This window comes from Drosophila rhopaloa, unplaced genomic scaffold (assembly GCF_018152115.1).
Source record: "Drosophila rhopaloa isolate 14029-0021.01 unplaced genomic scaffold, ASM1815211v1 contig_155, whole genome shotgun sequence".
In the NCBI taxonomy this organism is placed as follows: domain Eukaryota; kingdom Metazoa; phylum Arthropoda; class Insecta; order Diptera; family Drosophilidae; genus Drosophila; species Drosophila rhopaloa.
Window position 1 is genome coordinate 6,924,172 of NW_025335034.1, and position 25,328 is coordinate 6,949,499.

Below are 25,328 nucleotides of genomic sequence, written 5' to 3' on the forward strand. Positions count from 1 at the left end.
TAGAAATCCTTTATACGATTTTATTTGTATATTTTTTGATACAATAAAGTATATTACTTGTTAAAGCATAATTCATATTAAATATTGATTTATCGTCTGAACTCTAATGTGACCTGAAGTTAACGTCAAGCATTTGGAGTCGTTTTCGAAAACTAAGTGAATGGTTTTCTTTGGCTGTATCTGAGTAAAGCCATTCGTCGAGAACTTGTGCTGCTCTTCAATGTAGTCCGGGTGGGACAACTCAAGGTATACAAGTAGTGCTGGGGACTTCACTGTAATGCGCAGACTGAAGCTATTGGCAAAGGGCGATGTTGCCGTTCTGCAGTCTTGGCCTGAAACTTCTAGCTGCTCGAAAAAGAAATCGGTGAAAAAACTTTTAGAGCTTGTAATAATTTTCTTTTTTACGGACACTTACTGTTAATCCTGGATCTTTTATGCCCACAATGTTTTTCAAAGGCACCGGATAAAAAAAGTTCCTAGCCACGGGCTCGCCATGTTCGTCCTCCAGAACCACTTCCAAAAATATTTCCTGCTTCGAATGGTTTTCGAACAGCAAATATTCCAGTGGTATTTGCCGCACTTCAATATCATTGGAGCCCTGTGAATTTCCGTAGATGTGGTGAGTAAAAACAAAGATGGCTTGTATTGATCTGCTTACGAGTCCAAAAGCGCGAGCTATCGTTTTTTTGGCCACCAAGTCCGTCCATAGATACGTGTTGACCAGCACATAGTAAAGCTGCGAGTCCTTGTGCTCTGCGAAGTCCTCCCTGGTGAGGGTGATGTTGAGGCTGTCCGAGTTGCTGTCGTACAGCGCTATAACGCTCGTCGGGGCCAGGAACTCCGTGGCCCAGTAGTAGACCATTTTCAAGTTGCCATAGAAGTCGATGCAGGACCATGTGGGCGCCACCCAAACATCGTTAAGCTGCCAAACAAGAGCACCCATCGTGTGGTTTCCGCCGCGTAGGCTACGAAATACATCAACCGCCGTTTTGGTCGTCATGGCCTGAGCCACCTGGCTAAAGTAAATGAATTTCTCGATATTCTTATCCCAATTCTGGGGGACAAACGGCAGTTGGTAGGCTATAGATTGGAGCATCGGTATGAACCCCTTGGGATCGTGCTGACGGCTCCGAATGAGGTCCGCAATTTCTTGGCTGCTTCCTTCTGCCCCGTCTCCCAGAGCCCGCTGCCACGAGGACATCACTGGAAGACTGGCGTAACCAAACTCCGAAACAAAACGGGCGTGTGGATAAGTGTCGGGGCTGAAACCGTCTTTGTCCCCCCAAATGTGCACTGTAAAAGGATATGATAGTCGGTTAGTCAAAACGGATATAAAATTTGACAATGAGCTACTGAAAACAACTGATTATTTCTTATTTTTTACTTTTAGCTAAAATTCAGGACCGAATTCAGGACCGAGTTGGCTCAACTCTACTATTTGTATATAGAAACACAGACAAAAACACACGACTTAGAAGGCATTTCTTCATTATTACTTTGATCTTTCTCTATAAAAGAAATAATGAAGACATACACACTATTTCGTAAACTTCGGATCCCAGAGGGACTTAGCATGAAGGTTCTATGTTTTCTTACGCAGCGCAAGATGTCTATCCTACTTGATGTATATACTTTAAAGGGTCGATACGCTTCGTTATAACTGTTACATACTTTTCAACGAATACGGGGTGTAAATACTTTTCAACCATTATTTTAGTGAAATTGACTCAAGTAAACGTTTAGCATAAATATTAAAATGATCTTCAGAAATATAGTTACATCGGTATTCTATTTTTCCTCTTAGTAATATATAAAACAGAATTGCATTTTTATTTTTTTAAAAGGAAGTTATCATCAAAAGTCATTCATTTAGATGCAAATGTACCAGCATAATGCCTCAAAAAAGTATAACATGGCGGAGACTTACCATCACCATAATTTGGACTTTGCAAGTTGATCTCCAGATTCTGGCCGGTCTCTGCGATACCCAGTGAAGGAGTGGAGATCATGGGGCCAGGGCGTGGACTGAAATCTTTCCGAGTGATTACTTTCAACTCTTCCATTATCCTGTCAGTGAACAAAGCTTTGTAATCGGATTCCAGTTGTGCGGCGCTTTCCCCAAAGTCGGATTTGTTAGTCGCCAGGAACAGCTCGATCTCATTGTTGGTAACGATCAAGGATAAACTGGGATGATATGAGAGGCGCTGTGCGTTCTGCACCGTCTCCACGCACACCGATTCCACAAATTCATTCGCCAGGGGATAAGCTGCTTGGGAAAAGGCCATATCCTGCCACACTAGCAGTCCGTAGAAGTCCGCCAAGTTGTAGAAGGTGTCCGACTCGTATAGACCACCACCCCATACGCGAATCATGTTCATGTTGGCATCGTGTGCAGCCTTAAGCAGGTATTCAACTGGAACGCATTAGGAGTAAGAAGAAAATTCTAACAAGTAGTGACCACGTGCTTACCCTTGTCCGCATCCGATGATAACTCCGGAAGTGTGTGGGCAGGTACATAGTTCGCCCCCTTCATGAAGATCGGGTGTCCGTTGACGCGGAAGAAAAAGGTCCTGCCAATGTCTAGATTCTCGGAAATAAAAAGATTATGACATTATATAAACGCATCGCTTTAAAGCGAAATAGGATGCGCAGATGGTGCTTTGATATATGGATGTTAAACTGTGTTTTCAAATAAAGAATTATTCCGACCACAAAAGCATCTCTCTACCATTAAAAAGTAGGTGTCGCTGAGCACAGGCACTTTCCAGATTACTAACCGTCTTTATCCTCGACCAGCTGTATGGTGCGGAACCCAATCTTCAATAGCTTCTGGGATTCAGTGCGCGAGCTTAGGGTGGGACCCTCCTCGCTGGTATAGCACTTTACTGAGAAAAGGACTGGATAGAGCTTCTGCTTCCCATAGCCATTGGGCCACCACAGGGTAACCCGATCCTAGGGAAGGTGGGTATAAGACTAGGTCTTCGGCAAGTTCTTGACTGGCCTTACCTGCGGGATGTGTATCTTAAACTCCAGCACTGGCGACTTGAAGGAGACCACTTTCTTCTCGAGTACAAAGCGTTCATCCAAGAGCTCACTAAAACGATGCAATATTAGCCCTGTGATCCAACAGAAACGTGCCAGGTGCTCTCTACAATTACTTGGCATAAACCACCAATTGGGCGTAAAAGTCCTCCGACGCAGGTGAGCTGAGGAAGGCCCGGCAATCCATGGTCCAGTGGGTGTCGTTCCGGTTAATGGCCACATCAATGTCGCGAAGCACTGCCACCGCGTAGTACTCCACCACCACCGGCTTCCATATGCCCGAGGAAAGGGCTGCTGGGTTCCACTCGCCGCCAAAACTCATTTGCATCTTGCGCAAGTAGTTTCGCCGGCACTCGACGTCGCCTCGGGCCCTGGGGCAGCTCATGGGCCCGGTAGTGACGCCCAGGTCCTCCAGTTCCCGGGCGCGCCTGTGGGCCTCCTGCAGGGGCGATAGGATCTCAATCTCCAGGGAGTTGTGACTGGGGCTGGGCAGCAGCAGGTGGCCGATGGCGAACGAGTAGCGGACGAACATGTTGTCCGTCTCCCCAAGCAGCTCTCCATTTAAGCGCACCCTGGAAACGGTGTCGATGCCGTGGAGCGTCAGGTTCACCTGGTTGTCGTGTCCCATTTCTGCGCCTGCGGGTCGGGGTCAGTAATGAGGCAACCTGTCCAACGATAAGGCTCGCTATTTACCCACTGTCGAAGCCGGCGCTGTAAATCCACGACTGGTTGGCTATCCACCGCAAGGACACGTCGTTTCCCGGGGCTAGCAAGTCTCCGTAGGTATCCTTCAGCGCTGTGTATACTCCGCTTGGCAGTCGGGGCACGTCAATCCTCAGGGCTGGTGATAATGGGGTAGAGTAAACAAAGAGCAGGTAAGTTGTTTTAAAATCACAGCGTCTATAGTAAGCAGTATTTATAGCCAATTAATTAGCCCACATACAACCGCCATCAAAAAGACAACGTAAACGAAGCTGTTCTAATCTTATCTTATCTTATCTTTCGGGCCAAGCATACAAATAAACCAAACAGTCAGAAAGATTCACGGCAACTCACAGGAGGATTCATTCCCCAACGTCCATTTGGTTATCTCCTCGACAAGAATGGTTTTCGCACAGTTATTGTACAAAAGAATAATGAAAACATTAAGAGAAAATATTAATCTGAACATATTTAAAGCAATTCGTAGCTATTCTCCGTTAAAAGCATCTTAAACGCATTTATTTATATATATTGGTTTTAATGAAATCTTATCAACGGCTGTCGGTTTTTCGCTCCGTTCACACTCTTTTATTTTTCGAAGGCAAGTTACCGCTCCCGAGTCACTTTGATTACTGGCAATTGAAGACCATCTAGAAAATAAGAAACCGACGGGGTGTGGTGAAATCGATCGATAAAAATTTTGATTCGTTTACTCCCAATCGAGTTAACAACGAGAAGAAACGGAAGCCTGTGCGTTTCGTGAAGTAGCAATTCAAGTTATCGCACAGGCCCTTAATTTTTAATGAGTCTAAATCTGTTGTGTCCCACCTCATTTTCGAAAGCCCTTTGGGTTTATCAAAAAAAAATTTAGTTATTATAAGCAACATAAAAAACGAGGACGGAAGATTCGGCAAGCCGGATTTTTTATACCCTTGCAGACATATAAAAATAGAAAAAAAGGGATCGGGGCGCTTTTCAAACTTGATTTGCGTACACGTGTATTGAAACAGACGGACTTGGCTATATCGACTCACCTATTGATCCTGATCAAGAATATATTTACTTTATGGGGTCGGAAACGTCTCCTTCACTGCGTTACAAACTTCTGACCAAAATTATAATACCCTTTTAATATGACCAATTTTAAGGGTACAAAATAAAGGAAATTTTGTATTAATGTTGACCTCTTTAATGTAGAATATCTTAAAAACTAAATAACCAAGCGTCATTTATTATGGCAAAGAAGTACTAAAAGTGTTAAAAAATAATGAAAAAATGGACAATCGATTTACCTAGAGAAACAAAAAGCAAACTTTGTACTATTTAGTAAAACTCATCAACTAAATAGTAAGAAAAAATATACCGTTTGCTTACAACAACATTGTAAAATCAAGATCTAACAAGAAAGGAAAGCTAACTTCGGGCGGAGCCGAAGTTGATATACCCTTGCAGAATACTCTGTAAATTATATTCTCCAATATTATTTATATGATGCATTCTTAATACTCATAAAAAATCCCAACTTCCTAACTTTAAAAACATCAAAGTTATGGCATTTCCAATCGTTCAGTTATATGGCAGCTATAAGATATAGTCGGCCGATCCTTATGAAATTTGGTATGTCGGATTGATTGGCCAAAAATAAAACCCATAGAAAATCCCAACTTCTTAACTTTACAAACACCAAAGTTATGGCACTTCCGATCAATCAGTTATATGGCAGCTATAAGATATAGTCGGCCGATCCTTATGAAATTCGGTATGTCGGATTGATTGGCCAAAAATAAAACCCATAGAAAGTCCCATCTTCTTATCTTTAAAAACACCAAAGTTATGGCTTTTCCGATCGTTCAGTTATATGGCAGCTATATGATATAGTCGCCCGATCCGGCTCGTTCCGACTTATATACTACCTGCAATAGAAAGACAACTTTTGGGAAAGTTTCGAGCAGATAGCTTTAAAACTGAGGGACTAGTTTGCGTAGAAACGGACGGACGGACAGACGGACAGACGGACAGACGGACAGACGGACATGGCTATATCAACTCAGGAGGTGATCCTGATCAAGAATATATATACTTTATAGGGTCGGAAATGTCTCCTTCACTGCGTTGCAAACTTTTGACTGAAATTATAATACCCTCTGCAAGGGTATAAAAACATGGAAACATGAAAAGATATATATGATTTAAATTTTTCAATTCTCCAATACAAAATGCTGTAACTCGACCTGAAACACAAGTGTTTTTTTTTTTTTTTTTTAAATAATATTTTATTCACTGGAATCTGTTCAGTGCCTTCTGAACTTAACCTAGCGTAATTAACGAGAAAGAAATTTTATGCATACATAGTAGCCTTAAATACTAAGTAACAATTATAACGAGTTTCGAAGTAACAAAATAAGTGGGAATTTTATACGATCTTACGAGTAGGGAGATCTGTGGGATGTAGCTTCTTCAGCCGTCGCAGAGAAATTGGCTCAGCTAGGTCACTCGCTAGGGGGTTTGGATGTGCCACAATCCTGTCAGCGTAACGACTGCTGTGTATATTAATTTGGTCCCCGATAGGTAGTAGTCGAAAGTCCCTCTCGATGGCACTGTTTGTGACGTACCAGGGAAGCCCGGATGCTCGCCGAGCTGCACGTGATTGCACGACTCTAAGCCTCTCAAGCTGATGCTTAGAGGCAGTGCCCCATGCTTGAATGGCGTACGTCCAAGTTGGCGTGATGATGGCTTTAATTAGCAGGGCCTTATTTGAAAAGTGCAATTTTTTCGATCGCAGGAGCCAGTCAAGCTTTTGTAGCTTCTGCAAGCATTTGGCTTTGATTGCCGAGATGTGGGCCCGCCATACTAGCGCTCTGTCCAAATGTACTCCTAGGTAGCAATGGGAGGTGACACTGGTGATGGCATCTCCATTGAAGGTGAGACCAACCGAAGTACCGTGCCGGCGGGCGAAGGTCATGTGGGCGGATTTGGCGCAGTTAATAGCGATGTTCCATTTCGCAGACCAGTTCTCCATAGCATGGAGCCAGACCTGAACTGCATTTGTTGCAGTTTGCAGCGATGAGTGGGAGGCTAGCGTGCAGGTGTCGTCAGCATAAGTGGCCAGGAGCAGCTTGGCAGCGGAGTCGTCATCATTGTTGCTGCCGGGGGTCGGCATATCAGCAGTGTACAGCGTGTACAGAAAGGGTCCAAGTACACTTCCCTGTGGAACCCCAGCATTGATCTCACACACGCTGGAATGGGAGTCTCTTATTGCCACATCAAAGGTCCGATCAGTTATGAAGGATTTCAGGATGGCAAAGAAAGGCGCAGGGAGAAGATTTTTTATTTTATATAATAGGCCCTCATGCCATACTTTGTCAAATGCTTGTTTGACATCTAGGAAAACGCCGATGGTGTACAGCTTGTGCTCGAAGCCGTGTGTGATCTGGTTGACCAGACGATGCACCTGTTCGGGGCAGCCGTGGGATTTCCTGAAACCAAATTGGTGCGCCGGTATGTGATTTACTACCTGCGGTAGATCCATCAGTCGGCTAAGGAGGATGCGCTCAAAAATCTTGGAAAAGGTAGCCAGCAGGCTGATTGGGCGATAGGAATCAATATGCATGGGAGGCTTTCCAGCTTTGGGGATCATGACAATCCGTGCACGCTTCCACAGCTTAGGAAAGTACCCTAAGCTAAGCATGGCGTTAAAAATTTTTACTAGGCCAAGGACTCCTTTGCGTGGTAAAGATTTCGCCGCTCTATTATCGATGCAGTCATGTCCCGGGGTCTTTTTCTGTTGTAGGGCCCTCAGTTGCAACATGATTTCCTGTGGCGTAGTGTGTCTTATGGGGCGAGCCGATTGAACAGGAGAGCCCAAGAAGGTAGCAACTTCAGCGCGATGATGATCGGCTGTTAGCTCGAAGGGGGTAAAGGTAGAGGAGAGGTGCGCAGCAAATGCGTTCGCTTTGTCATAATCCGTTTTGAGCCAGTGGCCACTGTGACTCCGGATGGGTGACTGGAATAACGGTTGTCTCTTCATACCTCTAGTGAGCTTCCAAATCGAGAAATCACTGTTATTGTCTGGGCCAGCTCCTTCCAGCAGGGTGTCAAAGTTTTTCTGCCGATTTTTGGCTAACAGCCGGTGCAGTCTATTAGTGACGCTTGATAGCATTTGTTTCACGGCTGGATCACCTGACGCAATGTACTGCCTTCTAAGATTGCGCTTCTGGTTGAGTAGAGTGGTTGCCTCCGGGTTCAAAATTGTCGTCCTCCTTACCGTCCTGGTACTAGCTTGAAGTGGGGCTGGGGTAGCCTGCCGCGCAGCTTCAGTGATGAGGGAAGTAAAAGACACTGTGTAATCCTCAAGCTCATTACAATTGGTAATGGGGACGTTGAGATCAATAGAGGCATCTATATGAGCTTTAAAAGCCTCTATGTTAGCATGTGGAGGCAATAATTTCGAAACGCCTTTGAAGAATTGAGCGTCTTCATTTAGCTCAAAGAGCAGAGGTAAATGGTCAGACGACAGTTCAGTAAGTACTTGTACTGAAATTTGTTGCGGTCTAAAGCCTTTGGAGATTCCAAAGTCGATAGCGCTTGGGGTGGCATTAGCACGATAGGGGTAGTGAGTGGCTTCTCCAGAAGCTACAATATCAATACCCTCATCAGTCATAGCATTGCACAGGACCCTGCCTCTAGCGCACATTCTGTAGTTGCCCCACTGTCTGTGTTTGGCATTCCAGTCGCCTGCTGCTAGGAACTTGGCTCCAAAATGTGGAAATAACGACGATAAGTCGGCCTCGGTCCATCTATAGGCTGGATGGCAGTAAATAGAGGCCACATTGAAGGAGCCTCTGCTTGCGGACAGCTGAATGGTGACTGCCTGGATGTTGTCTTCGCATAGTGTAGAGAAAGGCTGATGGGATATGGAGGATTTTATTAAGATCGCAGCGCCTCCATGCATACTGTCATCTGGGTGGTTGGCTTTGTGTAGGGTGAATCCAGGTATTCTCAAGGTAGACCGAGAGGAGAAATGTGATTCAGATAGCAAGAGCATGTCTAATTCGTGTAGTTCAATAAAGGCCAGTATCTCGTTGACTTTGGAGGAGGCCCCGTTCGCGTTCCAGGTAGCTATCTTAAGGACACCCATTGTGAATAGCAGAGGAGGAGGTGCGCGTCTGTAGAAGCGCCTGCAAGAGGGTCTCGACAAGGGACATCATTCTGTCCAGCCTTGAGAAGAGAAGCTCCAACTTGGCTTCCAAAGTACCACTTGAGCTGGCGGCGGAGGTGGGAGAAGGGTTCGCTTCCTTTTTGTGGGGCTCTTCGAACTGATCGACTGGTAAGCTGTTCCTGGCTACGCTCGCGTATGATTGCTTGCCATTGTTGTAAGGAAGTGATTTAGGGTGGGGTGTGTTGCTAGAGCCAGGTACAAAGGGATCTTTGGCCCTCGGCTGAGGCCTCATGTTGAATGCTACTTGAAGGTACTTCTTGCATCCTTTAAAGTTGGCCGCGTGGGGCATGTTGCAATGAGCGCAACACCTAGCATCGTCCTTACCAAGTTTACACTCAAAGGTTGGATGGCTGTCTCCACACTCTCTGCAAACGTAGTGTCTTGTGCAGTATGCCTTGGTGTGCCCATACCCCTGGCATCTCTGACATTGCACGGGTCCAGTTTGCTTACGAGGCTTTTCCCAATTTACGTTGTTCTTACAAACAACAAGAATATTTTTGATGAGCTTGTTGCTGTCCGCCTTTTTGAGATCAATAAATCTCATATTGAGCGGGCTTGAGGTATTCTTATTGCGAGGAGTGTATATACGAATAACTGAGTGACCTTCGTTTTGGAGGCAATTGATGATTTCCTCTGAGGGGACTCCGTGATGGATGTTGCGCATAACAATGCGAAAAGGTCGGTCTTCAGGCAACTGATGATGGTGGAAAAGGGTTCCTTTATCAAGGAAGTGCCTAGCCACCGACCTGTAGGCATCAGAGGACTTGCATTGGACGGCAATGTCTCCCGAATTTAGTGGCTTGACAGAATAAGAGTCTCCTATCAGAGCATCTAATTCTCTGCAAAAACCAGTGAAGTTAGTCACTTTAGGGACCATGATCCTAGGTACCTTGGAAGTACTGCGGTTTGTCGTGTGGGCAGGCTGTTCCGTGGTCGTCGACTGCGAGGAAGATTTACCCTTTTTTGCGGCGCGGCTTAGCGCAACTTTAGATGTGCAAGGCTTATCATCTTCGTCGTCATCGCTGGGTTCGATCACCTCCATGTCATCCTCGTCAGCCAGGAGTTGGAAACGATTGTTGGAACTAGGTAACTTCTTTTTGGCGGTAGAAGGAGACAGGATGGTGCCTAACCTTTTATTGGACCCTATTTTCTTTGGCGGGAGGGTGGTATCCTGCCAGGCAGCAGCGGGAATGGTGTTCTCTGTAGTACAAGTAATAGCGCTACTTAGGGATGTACTGCTACTTGTGGTACATGCATTGCCACTCAGAGAAGAGGAATGTATGAATGGGGTCGTGATTGAGGTAGCTGGAGTAGTCAGTGTGTAGGTGGTGCTACACTGAGTGTGAGCCAAATTAGAGCTCGCAGTAGTTGTTGCAGTTGTTGTTGCAATTGTGTTGTACTGATTCAGCTTGATTGACTGTAGCAGAGAGGCGCGTAAATCGGCAGGTGAGCCTACCAGATTTCTCATCTTCTCAAACTCGAGCTGTCGTGAAGACAAGTTTGAATCCATTTCCAATTATATGAATATAGTAACTTCCTCCCAAGAGTATGCTACAAACCCCAGTTTATCGAGTCTTGGGAGTTCCCAAGGGACAAGCCAGAGCTTTATGGTTGACATCAGCTGTTTGGAAGCTTACCAGCTAGGCATCAACCTGCGCCGCCGCACAACAATTATTTAATGTTTGTGATTATATATTCACTGCACCGATTCAGTAGGCGTCTCTCGGTGACTATGCGAGTCACTGCAAATTAGATGCCACAGTAAAGGGCTAGTCTTATTGTTTAAATAGCACAATCGGAATAAATTGACGGAGCGGTCCAGAAATACGACTGTTCGGATCAGCTGACTCCCGGTGAACACGAAACACAAGTGTTACCCAAGGTAACCGGAGCATAAGGCATTCTATATATTCTATCTGGCATATCAGCCTTTTTAAATAGGAGGGCCGTACAAGAAAATCTAAGCAAATTATAAAAAATATAGATAGCTGAACACGTTCAAGGCACCAAGGAAAGGCAAAATAAGGATGTTATCAACATGTTCCACTTATTTCTTCTCTGCGGCTGTAAAGTCAGGAGAAGAGTTTAAATTGAATGGCAATAGTTCAGAAATTATTATAGTTCAGAATTATTATTATTATTAGTCTATTAGATATACCTTCTAAATCAAATTTTGAAAAAAAATATAAAAAAAAAATTTTAAGGATAAAAAAAATGTATTTTATTTAAACTATTCACAATATTAATTGCTAAACTTTCAGAGACTTAAAAGTGTACAAACTAGTTTATCACGATATAACTTGTACAGGTATAATTCGTCAAAACAACTTTTAGGACCTTTATATTTATTTGTTCAATGTTTCTTGTTTACCATTTTTTTAAATTCACTAGATAAAGTTATCTAAATTGCTACGACTCCTGCAGGTGTATATAAGTTCCACATCATTTTGTATAGCAGAATTTTGGGCAACGTGTTTTAGCTGGTTACCGAACCAAAATAATGCACATTTTATATGATAATTAGTCGATGGTTTTTCAGTGCAACCCATTGGCCATCTGCAGGGGTATATAGGAACTATGTTCAACTTAATTTTGTAAAGCAGAATTTTAGGCAACGTATTTTAGCGGTTACCGAACCCAAATTCCTGCACGTCTTATACGATAATTGGTCGATTGTTTTTTAAGTGCAACCCATTGGCCATCTGCCGGGGTTTATAGGAACTAAGTTCAACATAGTTTTTTTAGCAGAATTTTAGGCAACGCTTTTTAGCTGGTTACAAAACCAAAATCTTGCACGTCTTATACGATAATTGGTCGATTGTTTTTTAAGTGCAACCCATTGGCCATCTGCCGGGGTTTATAGGAACTAAGTTCAACATAGTTTTTTTTAGCAGAATTTTAGGCAACGCGTTTTAGCTGGTTACAAAACCAAAATCCTGCACGTCTTATACGATAATTAGTCGATTGTTTTTTAAATGCAACCCATTGGCCATCTGCAGGGGTTTATTGGAACTTAGTTCAACCAAATTTTTTAAAGCAGAATTTTAGGCAGAGTTTTTAACTGGTTACAGAACAAAAATACTGCACGTATTATACGATAATTAGTCGATGATTTTTTAGTGCAACCCATTGGCCATCTGAAGGAGTATATAGGAACTAAGTTCAATCAAATTTTTTAAAGCAGAATTTTGGACAACGTGTTTTAGCTGTGTTTAGACTGGCTGTATGCGATGGAGAGATGGACCAAGCAATGGAACATTGCAATTAACACCAATAAGTCGGCATGCGTGACATTTTCACTCAGACCCTTGATCGGCATAGATCTGACTTTCGATGGTGGCAACATCGAAAACGTCACTTCTCACTGCTACCTGGGTGTCCACATGGACCGCCGGCTGATATGGAACACCCACATCACGGCCATCAAATCCAAATGCCTTCGCAAGCTCCAGAAGATGGATTGGCTTTTGAAGTCCAAAAGTCTCTAGCTGTCGACGAAGGCTCTATTGCTAAAAGCGATCCTCACGCCAACTTGGAAATACTGCATCCAACTTTGGGGCACAACTTCAAAGCACCAGCTGAACAGGCTAAGGGTGGTGCAGGCACGTGCTGCTCGGCGGGCAACCGGGCTTCCCTGGTATGTGACCAACCGGGCAATCGAAGCTGATCTTCGCCTTATTCCGGTGGGCGATCAAATTAACCATCACAGCAGCCGATACAGCGACAGCCTCATGGCGCACCCAAACCCACTGGCTAGCAGGCTTGTCAACCCGCAACCTCTTCGAAGGCTGAAGAGATTACACCCCAGTGAGCTCGCTTCCCGGGTCATCCAGTAAACCATATACAATTTTGTAAATTTTGAAAATAATTGTATTTAGTTTAAATAGTATAATATCTACTTTATATGTATATATGCCCTCATACGTCCGGTTATGTTCAAATGGCATTGAACGATTCCGAAGAAGCAATACTGCTTGAAAGGTAATTGCATTATTTTGCTAATAATAAAAACATCTTAAAATTGTTTGAAAAAAAAGTTAAAAAACGCAATACTTTTTGAAAACTATGCACAAAATACATTCAGGCAAACAACTGGTGAACACTTTTAGTTAGGTCCCAGTACTCAGTTCGTCAGAGCCCAGCGCAAAGATTACAATACATTATCTTTCGAAGTGTCTGCTGTCAGAACAGAGTTTTTTTTAGGTCAAAATGGATGGGAAAAGCACAACAAATCACACAAAAAAATCCCCTGCAGCTATGCACTTTAAAGTTGCAAATTATTATAAGTAAAATGAAAGTGTTTCTACGCAAACTAGTCCCTCGGTTTTAAAGCTATCTGCTTGAAATTTTCCCAAAAGTTGCCTTTCTATTACAGGTACCGGTACCGGTACAGGAACAACAGCGTTGACATCCTTCTCTGAAAGCTTAAGCTTAACCGAGGAGAAACAGTTAAAATATATGCATATAGCTTCCATCCAGCGTGTAAACCATCAAGTCACAATCATGGGCACGGAGGTGCGGCGGTTGGTAAGGAGTTCTCTCCGTCATTTCCCACAAAAAGTTATTGAAACACCAACCATTCAGATGTCTTCCTTTAAAGATCCCACAGGATTGGGAGAAATAGAATCGGGGAAAGGCGTTTCACTGACATACTATCTTCTTGCCATAAAACGTACTTGGTTGGAGGCGACTGGAATGCCCGACATTGGATGTGGGGAGATACAATTCACCCAGTGGGCAAGAACTGGTTGAATCCAGGGATCAAAATTCTTGCCACTGTTTTGGCTACTAAATACCCATCAAGTCACACAGCAACTTGCATTGATTTTGGCATCATACCATGAAATACTGGATTCAAAAGTAAATATATGCCAAAGCTGGGATTTATACTCTTATTATTGATCTGCAAACAAATGGTGTTAATGTCAGAACAAGTCCTCGGTCAATCACAAGTCAGACTGATCTCATCGCTTTCAAACAAAATCTTTAGATCTCCTTTGAATTAAATTCAGATTGGGGATTTAGGAGAAGACATCGGGAATGCAGTAGCTATTTTTACTGAAAATATATATAGAGCTGCTACTGCTTCAAAAATAACAAGAAAGAAAAGCTAACTTCGGGCGGAGCCGAAGTTGATATACCCTTGCAGAATATTCTGTAAATTATATTCTCCAAAATTATTCATATGATGCAATCTTAATACTCATAAAAAATCCCAACTTCCTAACTTTAAAAACACCAAAGTTATGGCATTTCCAATCGTTCAGTTATATGGCAGCTATAGGATATAGTCGGCCGATCCTTATGAAATTTGATAGGTTGGATTGATTGGTTAAAAATAGAACCCATAGAAAATCCCAACTTCCTAACTTAACAAAAACCAAAGTTGTGGCATTTCCGATCAATCAGTTATATGGTGGCTATATGATATAGTCGGCCGATCCTTATGAAATTTGGTTGGTCGGATTGATAGGCCAAATATAAAACCCATAGAAAATCCCAACTTCCTAACTTCACAAACACCAAAGTTATGGCATTTCCGATCAATCAGTTATATGGCAGCTATAGGATATAGTCGGCCGATCCTTATGAAATTTGGTAGGTCGGATTGATTGGCCAAATATAAAACCCATATAAAATTCCAACTTCCTAACTTAACAAACAGCAGAGTTATGGCATTTCCGATCAATCAGTTATATGGCAGCTATAGGATATAGTCGGCCGATCCCGGCCGTTCCGACTTATATACTGCGTGCAAAGGAAAGAAGGGTGTGTGCAAAGTTTCAATTCGATATCTTTAAAACTGAGAGACTAGTTCGCGTAGAAACAGACAGACGGACAGACAGACGGACAGACGGACATGGCTATATCAACTCAGGAGGTGATCCTGATCAAGAATATATATACTTTATAGGGTCGGAGATGTCTTCTTCACTGCGTTGCACACTTTTGACCAAAATTATAATACCCTCTGCAAGGGTATAAAAACGAGCCTTCTTAGAAGAGCTTCACCGTTGATGCTAACTACTCGCTGTGGAAGTCCACAAAATCACTTAAGGGACAAGCCTTAGACAAGTTCCTGTCCGATTTCCTGATGGTGAACTGGCAAAAATGATTTGGAGCAGGCCTTTGCTTTCGGTTTTCTTTTGGAGGATCGCAGAATTTTCCAACTCCATTGCAGATGTCATTGCCTATTAAGCCTATTAGGATTCAGGAAATATTTAGAGTCATCGAATTATTGCTAAAAAATAAAGCACACACTACTTTAAAAGCCTTTCCTATGGGGTATGGTATTTACATTTTTTGTTGCCTTTTTTATTTGAAGAATATTGCGTTTAAATTTTAAATTGATCCTGGTAAAACTTCCAAAGTTATGGGCAGTTTAACGTAGGTAAGTTATCTCGTTTTGTATTCGATTTTTGGGTGTCTAAAACTTTAAAACGCTCTTCTGAAAAGTTGGCACTTCAAAGTCGGTGTAAATGGAAATTGTGTATTATTGGAAAAGAAAATGGCACTGGAAACTGAAGTCTTTCGGCCTAAAAAATACAAAAAAATAAATATTGTCCATCTAAATCAAAGAAGTTGGCTGACTAAATTCGAGTTTTTAATGTAAAAAGCTTAATCGTTTCCCCACGAATTGTTTTTTCGCCCACCTTTAGTTTTGAAAATCACGAAAAATTTTCGAAAACATAAAAGGTGACTTTTTCCAACTTTTTTTTTGAATGACAATAGAGTCGTTAAATTATTTGACCACCCCTTAAAAATCGTTATTTTTTTTAAATAAATAGTTTTCAAAAAATGTACAAATTTTTATAATCTGTAGCTCTTTTAGTTTCCGAGTACTTGACGTTCAAACAGATATGGCCTTATCGCCTCGGCTATTGATCCTAATAAAATATATATATTCCTTATAAAACCCTGCTTCACACAATATACTCAAAAACGAAGCTTTATAAGATGCGATTTGCATAAATACCCTAGACATTGTATATGGTAATACCTATAATACCTAATACCAATAAAAATAGTTGACAAAAAAATATAAGTTCGTTTAATGTTCAGGTCCTGTTTCTGAATAATTAAATGTGGCATTGGGCCGTGCTTGATCAGCAGAAGGATATATGTATGTGCGCATGTACTGTCGAAAGAAACTCATTGTTTTACACTTATTTGTACAAACAAACAAACGAACATCTTACAGTTTTCAAACGCCATAAAATTACAGCCTCAACACCTGAGTAATATTTCATTTATCTGTAGAATTTTATAAAATTAAGCATTTTTGGGATTTTAAAACAAAATTAGAAAAAAACACGAAAGGAAAGTTAACTTCGGGCGGAGCCGAAGTTGATATACCCTTGCAGAATATTCTGTAAATTATATTCTCCAAAATGATTCATATGATGCACTCTTAATACTCATAAAAAATCCCAACTTCCTAACATTAAAAAGTTATGGTGGCATTTCCAATCGTTCTGTTATACGGCAGCTATAGGATACAGTCGGCCGATCCTTATGAAATTTGGTAGGTCGGATTAATTAAAAATAAAACACATAGAAAATTCCAATCCTAACTTTACAAAAACCAAAGTTATGGCATTTTCGATGAATCAGTTATATGGCGGCTATAGAATATAGTTCCGATCCCGGCCGTTCCGACTTATATACTGCGTGTAATGCAAACAAACTAAAAAGCTACTTTCATATTCGGCAGTGCAGAGGCTTAAACAATAAAAACATAAACCAATTTTAATAAAAGGTTTTTACAGACTTTAGATTATAAATTGTTAGGAAGTCAATTTTTCTACTTCTGTAGCACCCCTTAATATACCATATTAATCAACAAGTAATTACAAAAAGAACTGACAATGCGTACATTTAAAAAAAAATTAATAAGCAAGCAATCCATGTCTACCAATAATCTAAATAATAAGTCTTTTCAGTCTAACTACACTTGTTGTTTTTCTACTAAAAGGTTACAATTGTGCTATGATATGCACATAACATTGTTTACAGGTGCCCTAAGTAGTTTAGGATGCTGGATTGCCGGCGGAAGGAACTCGATTTTCATTGCCTTGGAGCGTTTCTCAGTGGATCGATTTGAATGGGATATCAACGCCATGGGATTATTGGCTTATTCGGATTCAATTTCTTGAGTGCCAGTTTCCACACGCCATAAATCAAATGCTTCAAAATGCCGCCGCTCGGATTCCGAATGCAATTACTCAATTAATTTGAATATAATTGTCACAATTTTCCACTTGAAAGCCACACAAAACCATAAGCCGTTGGATATAAAACAGAGACACCCAGAACTTGGATGGGTGAGAGGGGCAAATGTAAAACGAGATCGCAGTTTTATGCGCACATCACATCAAATAGAAATGTATAAGGCGGCTTGATTGGTATTCCGATAAAATGTCAAAGGCTTTAATGGAAAAACTGCCAGAGTCACTCTGCCATCCACTTGACAGCATTGGATCTGGATCTGGACCTGAACCACTGACAGCGGGAATTAAAGGCGGAGTGAAAGCATGCGTGAGTGCCAGAGTCGACCATGAGATACCCTAGAATAAAATTGGAAAACCGAATATGTACAAATATGCATTGGCACTATTTGACAACATTGTCGTTGACGATGTTTCTTAAATTCGAAATTTGTCTTTTCTTTCGCAGATATTTTCTTCGCTTTGGAAATACTATACGAAATACTATGGATATGCATTTAAGACATAATAAAATATACCTTTGTATTCAAACAAACTATAGTCTGGTATACCAAAGCTAATGCAAATCGAGTTGGTAAACTCAATAATCTCTGTTTAGTTGCAAAAAACAGTCCACTGTAAACCTATTGCATACAACATTCATGATTTCGGATTTTGAGTAGATATAACTAAAACTGTGTATTCTTTTTCTTAACTTGTATTAATTGGTATGCGTAATTACATTCTTCGGATTTAACTTGATCTATGAGTAAAAATAATGTTGTTATGCATAATAATAATAATAATAATAAAGCATTGTTACACCCATAGGCTTAACTATTCAATATTAAGTCCCACAAGATTATAAGAAACTATATTTATTTCACTTAATGGATTGGAAAAAAGGAAAACAAATATACGTGAAGTCTCTTTAATTTTCTAATTTATATTGTAAAAAAACACCTATTCTTTACAAACCTAATAACTAGTTTTGTTTAGCCATATATTCAGTAATAGTACGGGGTATAATAACGTAATAGAATTGGCGGCAAAATTCAAAGACTGCGGAAATGGGAAACTGTTTTAGGGCAAAAACCACTGATTGTGCTGCTACTATTGTAGCATTTCCATACTGTTTATTTATTAATGTTAATAAATCTTAATTTGCTTACCTTACGCTTACTTTGGCGGCCTGACGCATTGAGGAAATGCAAATGAGAGCAGTGAAAGCAATTGGGAATCGTGAAGAAATCGGGAGAAAGGGGAAAGTAATAGTGGGTGTGGTGAAGGGGGAGCGGGGCACAGCTGCGACAGCGGCTCAAGAAGCCTTTGATCCTCTGACGGAACATGAATTAAACGGCGCTACAGGCGAACTCTATCCTGGCTTATCGGCAACTCCCCGATCCTTCGTGTGATATATGGGAATGACAAATTCCCCACTTGAGAGTTGCGTCGGTCTAGACCGAGGCATGGATCCTCGACTCCGGACCTTTCGTAGACGGAGGGGCACACGTCGCCGCAACATTGCCGCCGACATTGAAAGACGAGACTGTAATTGTTTATGAGTCGCAGATTCAAATTCCGCCTTCGCGACGGGGGCGTGTCTGGTCAGTGTGGTCCATTAGGTCATGTTTAGTGCCACTTGACATGCATTACCCTCCGCCTGCGAGGGCGTTTTGTTTGCCACTCCACGATCAACTCCCTGAAGACGCTGGGAGCCTAAATGCAACCCATCCCCATGGATTCAACTGTCTAGGGGAAAACCTAACTAACATAGACTCATTAGTGTTGGTCCAAAAAACCAGTAGTGTCTTTTTTTCTTTTCCATGTTTTTTATGAAGTACAATTATTCCTTTACCTAAGTTTGCAACAAAAACTTAAAAATCCATTTTTTTGGACACACCTTTTTTTGAATATGGTGCAGTGATTACTAAGATACAACTAAACCGATTACTATGAATGCCCTGCCTTTTTTTTCATATGATCATAAATTGAATTTTAGAATGTGATTGTTCAGACAATATATTCTAGTAAAGGATTTTAATTTGTTTAATGCTATAGATTTAGAAACGCACATCGACTGAATAAACCTGTACTAAAAAACAAAAAGCTTGCATTCCATTTTCCAACTGAAATTAAAATGCAGCCAAAACTCTTCCGACGGGACTTGAAAAAGTTTTATTTCGTAAAAACCTTCCTATGGCATGTACAAACAACAACATAAAATTGTGTAAACTTTACAATTTAAGTCGCATTTAACTTGAGGCCAGACATTTAAGATCTTATGAGATTTTATGTATTAAAAGTGGGTGCATGGTTATACAGTTTTTATATCCAGTTCCCCAGCGGTATCGCCTCTGATGCAGATTGGCAACATTCATTTAATTTTTCACAAATGATTTCTTGAAAAAAATGTAATTTTTGAAAATATTTTTCTGTGTGTGGATTTGAGCTAATCTGCGATCCCAGTGATTGACACTTAACCCGAGGGAACGGAATCGGAATCTTCACCCCAGAAGCTCCGGCTGTCAGAGAAGTTAAAACTCAGAAGGAAAGTGTGATCAGCTGCACTTGTTGGTCTGTGGCAGCAACCTCCCTTCACCCATTGACCCCAGCCATGTGTTTGTGGAGTAATTGATATGCCACTGCCACAACACCACCGATCCACCACCACCATCAGCCCCCAATGAAATATTAGCCTTTGCCCCGCGGGCTGTCATAAATGCCGGGGAGGAGCGGTTGTTGGGCCCTGCATTTCGTGGCTCAACGGGAGTATCTGTATCTGCGGCGGCAGAAAACATTTTACAGTTGCATTGATGCCACTTAAACGTTTCATAAATGCAACCTTTGTAATGTCTGCCGCCACCGCATTCCCCTTTCCCCGTGGAATCCCTGCGAAAAGCAGAAAAAGAGAAAACCATTCCAGCACTAAAACGGAAATTGTTGTGTTTTCATTCGTTTTCGAATTCGTTTTTCATAAAACTGATCGCTTGCTCCGATAAAATTGATTTATGCGGCGATCGGCGGCAATTATACGCAGATGCGGTGGCTAATGGATCGGTGGCCGATCAAAAGCTGTCCATAAAGATATAAATACTAGTGCGCGAAGGCAAGGAGTCATTGATATTCCATGGTGTTAGTTCTACGACAAAGGTTGAACCAAGCAAAAACGATAAAAAAGAGCAAATAATTGTATTACAGAATGATTTTTTTTAAATGCTGATCTAAAAAAATCACAAAAGAGCGTTAGAAAACAAAAATAATCATTGAAGCTCTTGAGCCCCACCATTTATGAACCTTATAATCGAAAATGAAAAAGCTCTTTTAATAAGAAAGCTAGTTACTTGTTCAACATAAAAATTGAATCATCTCATTTTCACACTGAAATACAACCCGTATGGATGCCAGATTTTCGTTAGATCTAAAAGACAACTTTTGAAAATAAATACATTGCTTGCAATTGTTTGTCTTAAACTTTATTTATTGTCCGATATATACATAAAACAAGGTACTAGAGCTATGAGGCGTTTTCCTTACACTACAACATATAGGCTGCTTGAAACTGCAATAAATTAGAGACTCGAATCCTTCGTCCTGTGACCGAACTACTGCATGTGCTGCATCTGCTGCTGCTGCTGCTGGGATTGCTGGATGGTCGGTGGCCACATCACGTGATTGGGAATCGGCGGGGGCAGGGAAGTGGGTGAGTGCAGGGGCTCGGACTTTATGTTCAGATGTTTGGCGATGCCCTCGCAGTCTATATCGCCACGTTTCGATTTGTAGCGCCGATTCTGGAACCATATCTTTACCTGCGTGGCAGACAGATTCAGCTTCTGGGCGATTATCTCGCGCTCCGCACCCGTCAGATACTTCTTCAGGCGAAAGCGGCACTCCAGCTCCAGGACCTGAGCCTGCGAAAAAAGAACTCGAGGCTTTCGTTTCATCCTCGGCTTGGAGGATCCATTATTGCTGCCGTGGATACTGCTGCCATTGACGCTGTTTTTACGCAGCTCGGATCGCGAGGAGGTCACCTGGCTGTTGTCCTCTGAAAAGAAAAAAAACGTTGACAATTTAGCGCACAATTAGTAATTTGTTTACTATGTATTTCAGATATTTCTTAAATAAAGACAATTGCAAAGAACTTTGAGTGGATATATAGACATCGTTTGGTTTGTTTATTTGGGTATTACTTTACCAAATAAAACTTTGTAGTAGATTGCAATGCTTTCGGGAAATTTACAAAAAAGTAAGCCGTTTATTTTAGTTTTGGGGAAGGATTGCTCATAATTCACTTTAACTTCTAATTAACGTTTTCTCGTTTTGGATGCTTTCGATTTTAAATCTTCAGATATTACATTTTCTTTGGTTTCTTTTATTTCGTTTTTGAAATACATTTCTCAACGCTAAGAGGCGTGCTTTTAAATATAATTTATTTTGCACTATACGATTTTTTCTTATCAGGACGTTCTGAAGGACGATTTCTATAATAAGTTCAAAAACTTAAATTGTTCTGTTTTTTTTTACAAAGATGAAAGAAGTGTCATAAACATTGTTAAAGGCAATGGATTGCATTTTTTTTATAACATTTACTTTAGACATGATTTAATTACTTTTACCATTACTTCTGTTATCGGTTGTTTTGTATAAATTCGAACCAAAAGTTCATGCAAATTCGGTTGAAATAAATTTGTGAAAAACTTCGGTCCTTTAAACCAAAGTTTAATGAAAATCAGCCAAATACTCACTTCTCTTGGCGCCCTCCTCGGCACTGTGAATACTCCTTAGCGATGCTGAGTTGCTGGCAGTCTCCATGAGGCGCTGGGTCAGGGGATTCCCACAGAGTTTCTGCGCCGGCGCCTGCAGGCTGTCCACCTCCGCGGAGCTGTTGAGGTCCAGAGTGGGCGAGGGCGTCACATACGGCGTGGGTATATACTCGCTTTTGATGCTCACCGCCGAGGGCGTGGCTCCGCCGTACACCTCTCCGGCTCCGGCGTAGTTGTAGTTGTAGGTGGCTGGACTTTGGTAGGCTGTTGCCGAGGGTCCGGCATAAAACTGCGAGGCGGACATGTTGTAGGCCGAGGCCGAGTGCTGGAAGCCCTGGTGGGGATGGGTATGGGGATGAGGATGAGGATGTCCGTGGTGATGCTGGAATATGTGGGCGGGCATTCCGTAGTCCTGGTATCCGCCGTAAAGCTGGTGCGGCGGGGGTGGCAAGAGCGGCGATAGAGACGCCGACGTGGTGGTGCCATCGTCCAAGTGCTGAGGCTGCAACTGCTGCTGGGAGGCCGGCAACTCGGATTGCTGGTGGTGCTGATGCTGCTGGTGGCTGTGGTACTGATGCGGATGCTGGTGAAGATGCTGCTGGTACTCACCGGCGCCATAGAGCGCCGAGGCAGTCGCCGCACTGTGGGAAGGCAGGGAATTGGGAAAAGCGAAAGGTTAAACACGGGGCCACTCGTATATGGCCGCCATATGTTGCATCACGCCGGACACAGCGGCTCCCCAGGCCGAATACTTTTTGCCCACTTCCTGCTGGCGCGACAGGATCTTTGGTGACATCATTTCATGCCTCATCAGGAAATTAAGGACGCCCCAGTGCGGCGGACACACATGCGAATCACACATGTTGACCAGCCCAGAAGTGATCGAGCGATCGCCGGATCACCCGATCGCAACCTCTAGCTACGGACCGCCTGCCTCGGACCTTGTTGTTCTTATTGTTAACACTGTCTTCTCATCTTTGTCTTCGGCCTCTTGTACAAATAACGATGATTTGTCAAAGCCTTGAGCTCAAGGTTCTCTGGACCCAGATCCTATTTGCAATTCATGCTTCCTATGTGTTTTCATAGGATTTCTTCTGCTACGTCTCGACGGAAGGTTATCAAAATATTATCTTTCGTTGGAAAATTGGTAGAAATTAATTTTCCTATGGAGCCCTATTAAATAAAAATAAATAATATGCGATTGGGAAGGGGAAGTGCGCTGCCTTCGTGAAAATCTTACTGACAGGTATAAGTGGAAAAGGTATTCAAGAAGATGCCTGGTAATAAGCAAATAGCAGTTAAATAACAGTTGGCCAACAGTTATCCCTTTGCTTTTATTTCTCAGTTAAGTCCTTTGGTGGTTTTAAATTTCTTAAACATGATTTTTTTGGATTTTTTTAAAGAGTTTTAAATAAAAATACATTTTATTTTATATCTTTACAATAACATTACTGTAATCTTTCCTAATTTACAGGTTCATATATATACATTTTTCCCAACTGTTAATTTTCAACAAATTTCCAAAATAAAATAGCATTGGAACATCATGAGTACGGAAACAACTGCTATACTAATTAGTTTTGAAATAATTAACTAAGGGAGAAACCTAAAAGAAGTAAACATTTAACTAATTTGGAGCAAAAAATGCAGCACAATCAATCATTTATCCTAACATTAAATTGTTCCCTTTTTTCCAAAACAACATAAGTAACATACGCTAAACCAGATCCCAATCTTTAAGGCTTACCTATCGAGGTGTCCGTAGGCGCCTTCGTAGGCCTCCGTTTGATTGACCATGTTCAGTATATCCTTGACAGAAAATGGAGTGGTGTTCAGAGCATCTGCATTTGTCAAGCTGCCCGGACTGGGGGACTGATTGTAGTCGTAATAGCCACCCGATTGAGCCTGCTGCTGATGGTGCTGCAACATCCTCGCGATGCGATCACTTGGCCACTTAAGAAGCACTTTAAATTTAAATAAATAGAGCAATTTGCCAAATCGCACTTGAACTTGCAACACTTGAATGGCTATCTCGGTAGCTGGGCAATCAAGTAGCTGGTGGAGTACACCCCACGCAACCGTGAGCGAATTAAGTGGGGAGCCGTAACCCGTGAGTCGTAACGTAAAGCGTGATAGTAACACCGAACCCGATCCCAGAAGTGCCGTTCCGATGCGCACTCGACCGTGTCTGCAATTTGTCGGCTCGATTTTGGTACTGAACGAGTACTTCTTTCACCCCAGATCGCCTTATGCTGATGTGTTCGTGGTATGTGTGGGTGCGCCGCACACACGTATACCGTTAGGGGGAAAATGGCCGCCCTCAAGCCAATCACAGCTCAGCGTCGACATGCAAACTCCCTCTCTCTCCTTCTTTGCTCTCTCTTTTCAGATAGAGATGTGGCCTTTTTAGTAATTCTAAGCACCAATTTAATTTAGTCCAGGCATTGCACGTTTGGTATTGGGAACAACATAACAAATTTATATGATAAAATAGTGAAAATGTTAAGATAAATAACCGCACATTACATTACATTTATTAGTTTTATATCCTGTTAATTTTTAATTTTATAAAGAAAATTAAATTTGATATTATAACTACCAATCTTTGAATTATACAGGTCTACCGAATTTGGATTGAATAGATTTGTATGAAAGTTCAGCACTGCGACTGCCTTTATGACTATCCTTTCCGAACTGTTTGTATGTGTGTAAGGATACATATATGTATATGTACATATTTAAACAATAACACACATTGTGTCCTACTATCAGATTTGATAGATAACTCCTCGGTATCCACTTGGGACGTCACGAATTCCTCTGCCTGTTCCCTGTTGATATTAGTTGTTTGTCCGTAGCCACTTTATGCTGATTTGGTTTCGCTACTTGAGCTTGAGTATCAGTATTTATTATTGTAAAGTCCTTCAGTTTTATAGTCCCTATATATAAACCGAATATCAAGTGGCTCTCAAGTGCAGATTTTCGCACACTTGACTTGATGAATGTACTAAGCTAACAACTCGAGGGGATCATTTTAGTTAAATCTTAATTTGTCTACAATTTAAACTACTATTTAATATATTTGAAAGCTTATTATGGCACGTGTCAAATTTAATATTTAGAGGAAATTTCAAATCTCCGTGTTTTAAGATTAAATCGACTTATTTTGAGATGAGATATAACTTAAAACCTTTGGTATTAAGATAATATTTTCTTAAACATAGATAAACATACTCTACTATAAGTTTGACTTGAATTTGCTCTGGTTCTAAGAATACTATCAAAAATGGAACGGAATCAACTCAAGTTAAGTTGTTCTCATATTCAAAACATTTTACTTAACATATATTTTAAATATTATATATTAGTTCTCTCAATAAACCTTACATTTTTATT

At 41.5% G+C, this 25,328-nt stretch overlaps 2 protein-coding genes across 3 annotated transcripts; both read right to left on the reverse strand.

Annotated features, from left to right (window-relative positions):
• LOC108046382 (beta-mannosidase-like) lies at positions 1 to 4,358 on the reverse strand. 2 transcript variants are annotated; one of them, XM_017126032.2, is made up of 10 exons: positions 4,099 to 4,358; positions 3,740 to 3,883; positions 3,159 to 3,678; positions 3,007 to 3,094; positions 2,778 to 2,952; positions 2,470 to 2,580; positions 1,928 to 2,413; positions 659 to 1,293; positions 416 to 598; positions 1 to 345 (listed from the first exon to the last, which is right to left on the reverse strand). In XM_017126032.2, the coding sequence occupies exons 1-10, from the start codon at positions 4,211 to 4,213 to the stop codon at positions 73 to 75; spliced, it is 2,730 nt and encodes a 909-aa protein (XP_016981521.2). In that variant the 5' UTR covers positions 4,214 to 4,358; the 3' UTR covers positions 1 to 72. The 2 variants fall into 2 exon arrangements, with proteins under 2 accessions (XP_016981521.2, XP_016981522.2); XM_017126033.2 differs by lacking the exon at positions 4,099 to 4,358 and having other exon boundaries at positions 3,736 to 3,841.
• Positions 4,359 to 20,645: 16,287 nt separating this feature from the next.
• LOC108053901 (muscle-specific homeobox protein tinman) lies at positions 20,646 to 24,127 on the reverse strand. The gene is made up of 3 exons (XM_044457026.1): positions 23,680 to 24,127; positions 21,915 to 22,573; positions 20,646 to 21,214 (listed from the first exon to the last, which is right to left on the reverse strand). Exons 1-3 carry the CDS (start codon positions 23,859 to 23,861, stop codon positions 20,775 to 20,777), a joined length of 1,281 nt encoding a protein of 426 aa, XP_044312961.1. The 5' UTR covers positions 23,862 to 24,127; the 3' UTR covers positions 20,646 to 20,774.
• Positions 24,128 to 25,328: the final 1,201 nt, after the last annotated feature.

Excerpts from the sequence above, each read along its gene's own strand:
- LOC108053901 (XM_044457026.1), bottom strand. The coding sequence starts at position 23,861 with ATGTTGCAGCACCATCAGCAGCAGGCTCAATCGGGTGGCTATTACGAC. Across the intron at positions 22,574-23,679 it reads GCCTACGGACACCTCGATAG|TGCGGCGACTGCCTCGGCGC; the intron begins GTAAGCCTTAAA and ends GCCTTCCCACAG. Across the intron at positions 21,215-21,914 it reads CGAGGAGGGCGCCAAGAGAA|AGGACAACAGCCAGGTGACC; the intron begins GTGAGTATTTGG and ends TTTTCTTTTCAG.
- LOC108046382 (XM_017126032.2), bottom strand. The coding sequence starts at position 4,213 with ATGTTCAGATTAATATTTTCTCTTAATGTTTTCATTATTCTTTTGTAC. Across the intron at positions 599-658 it reads TAGCTCGCGCTTTTGGACTC|GGCTCCAATGATATTGAAGT; the intron begins GTAAGCAGATCA and ends GGAAATTCACAG. Across the intron at positions 346-415 it reads TAAAAGATCCAGGATTAACA|CTAGAAGTTTCAGGCCAAGA; the intron begins GTAAGTGTCCGT and ends TTTTTCGAGCAG.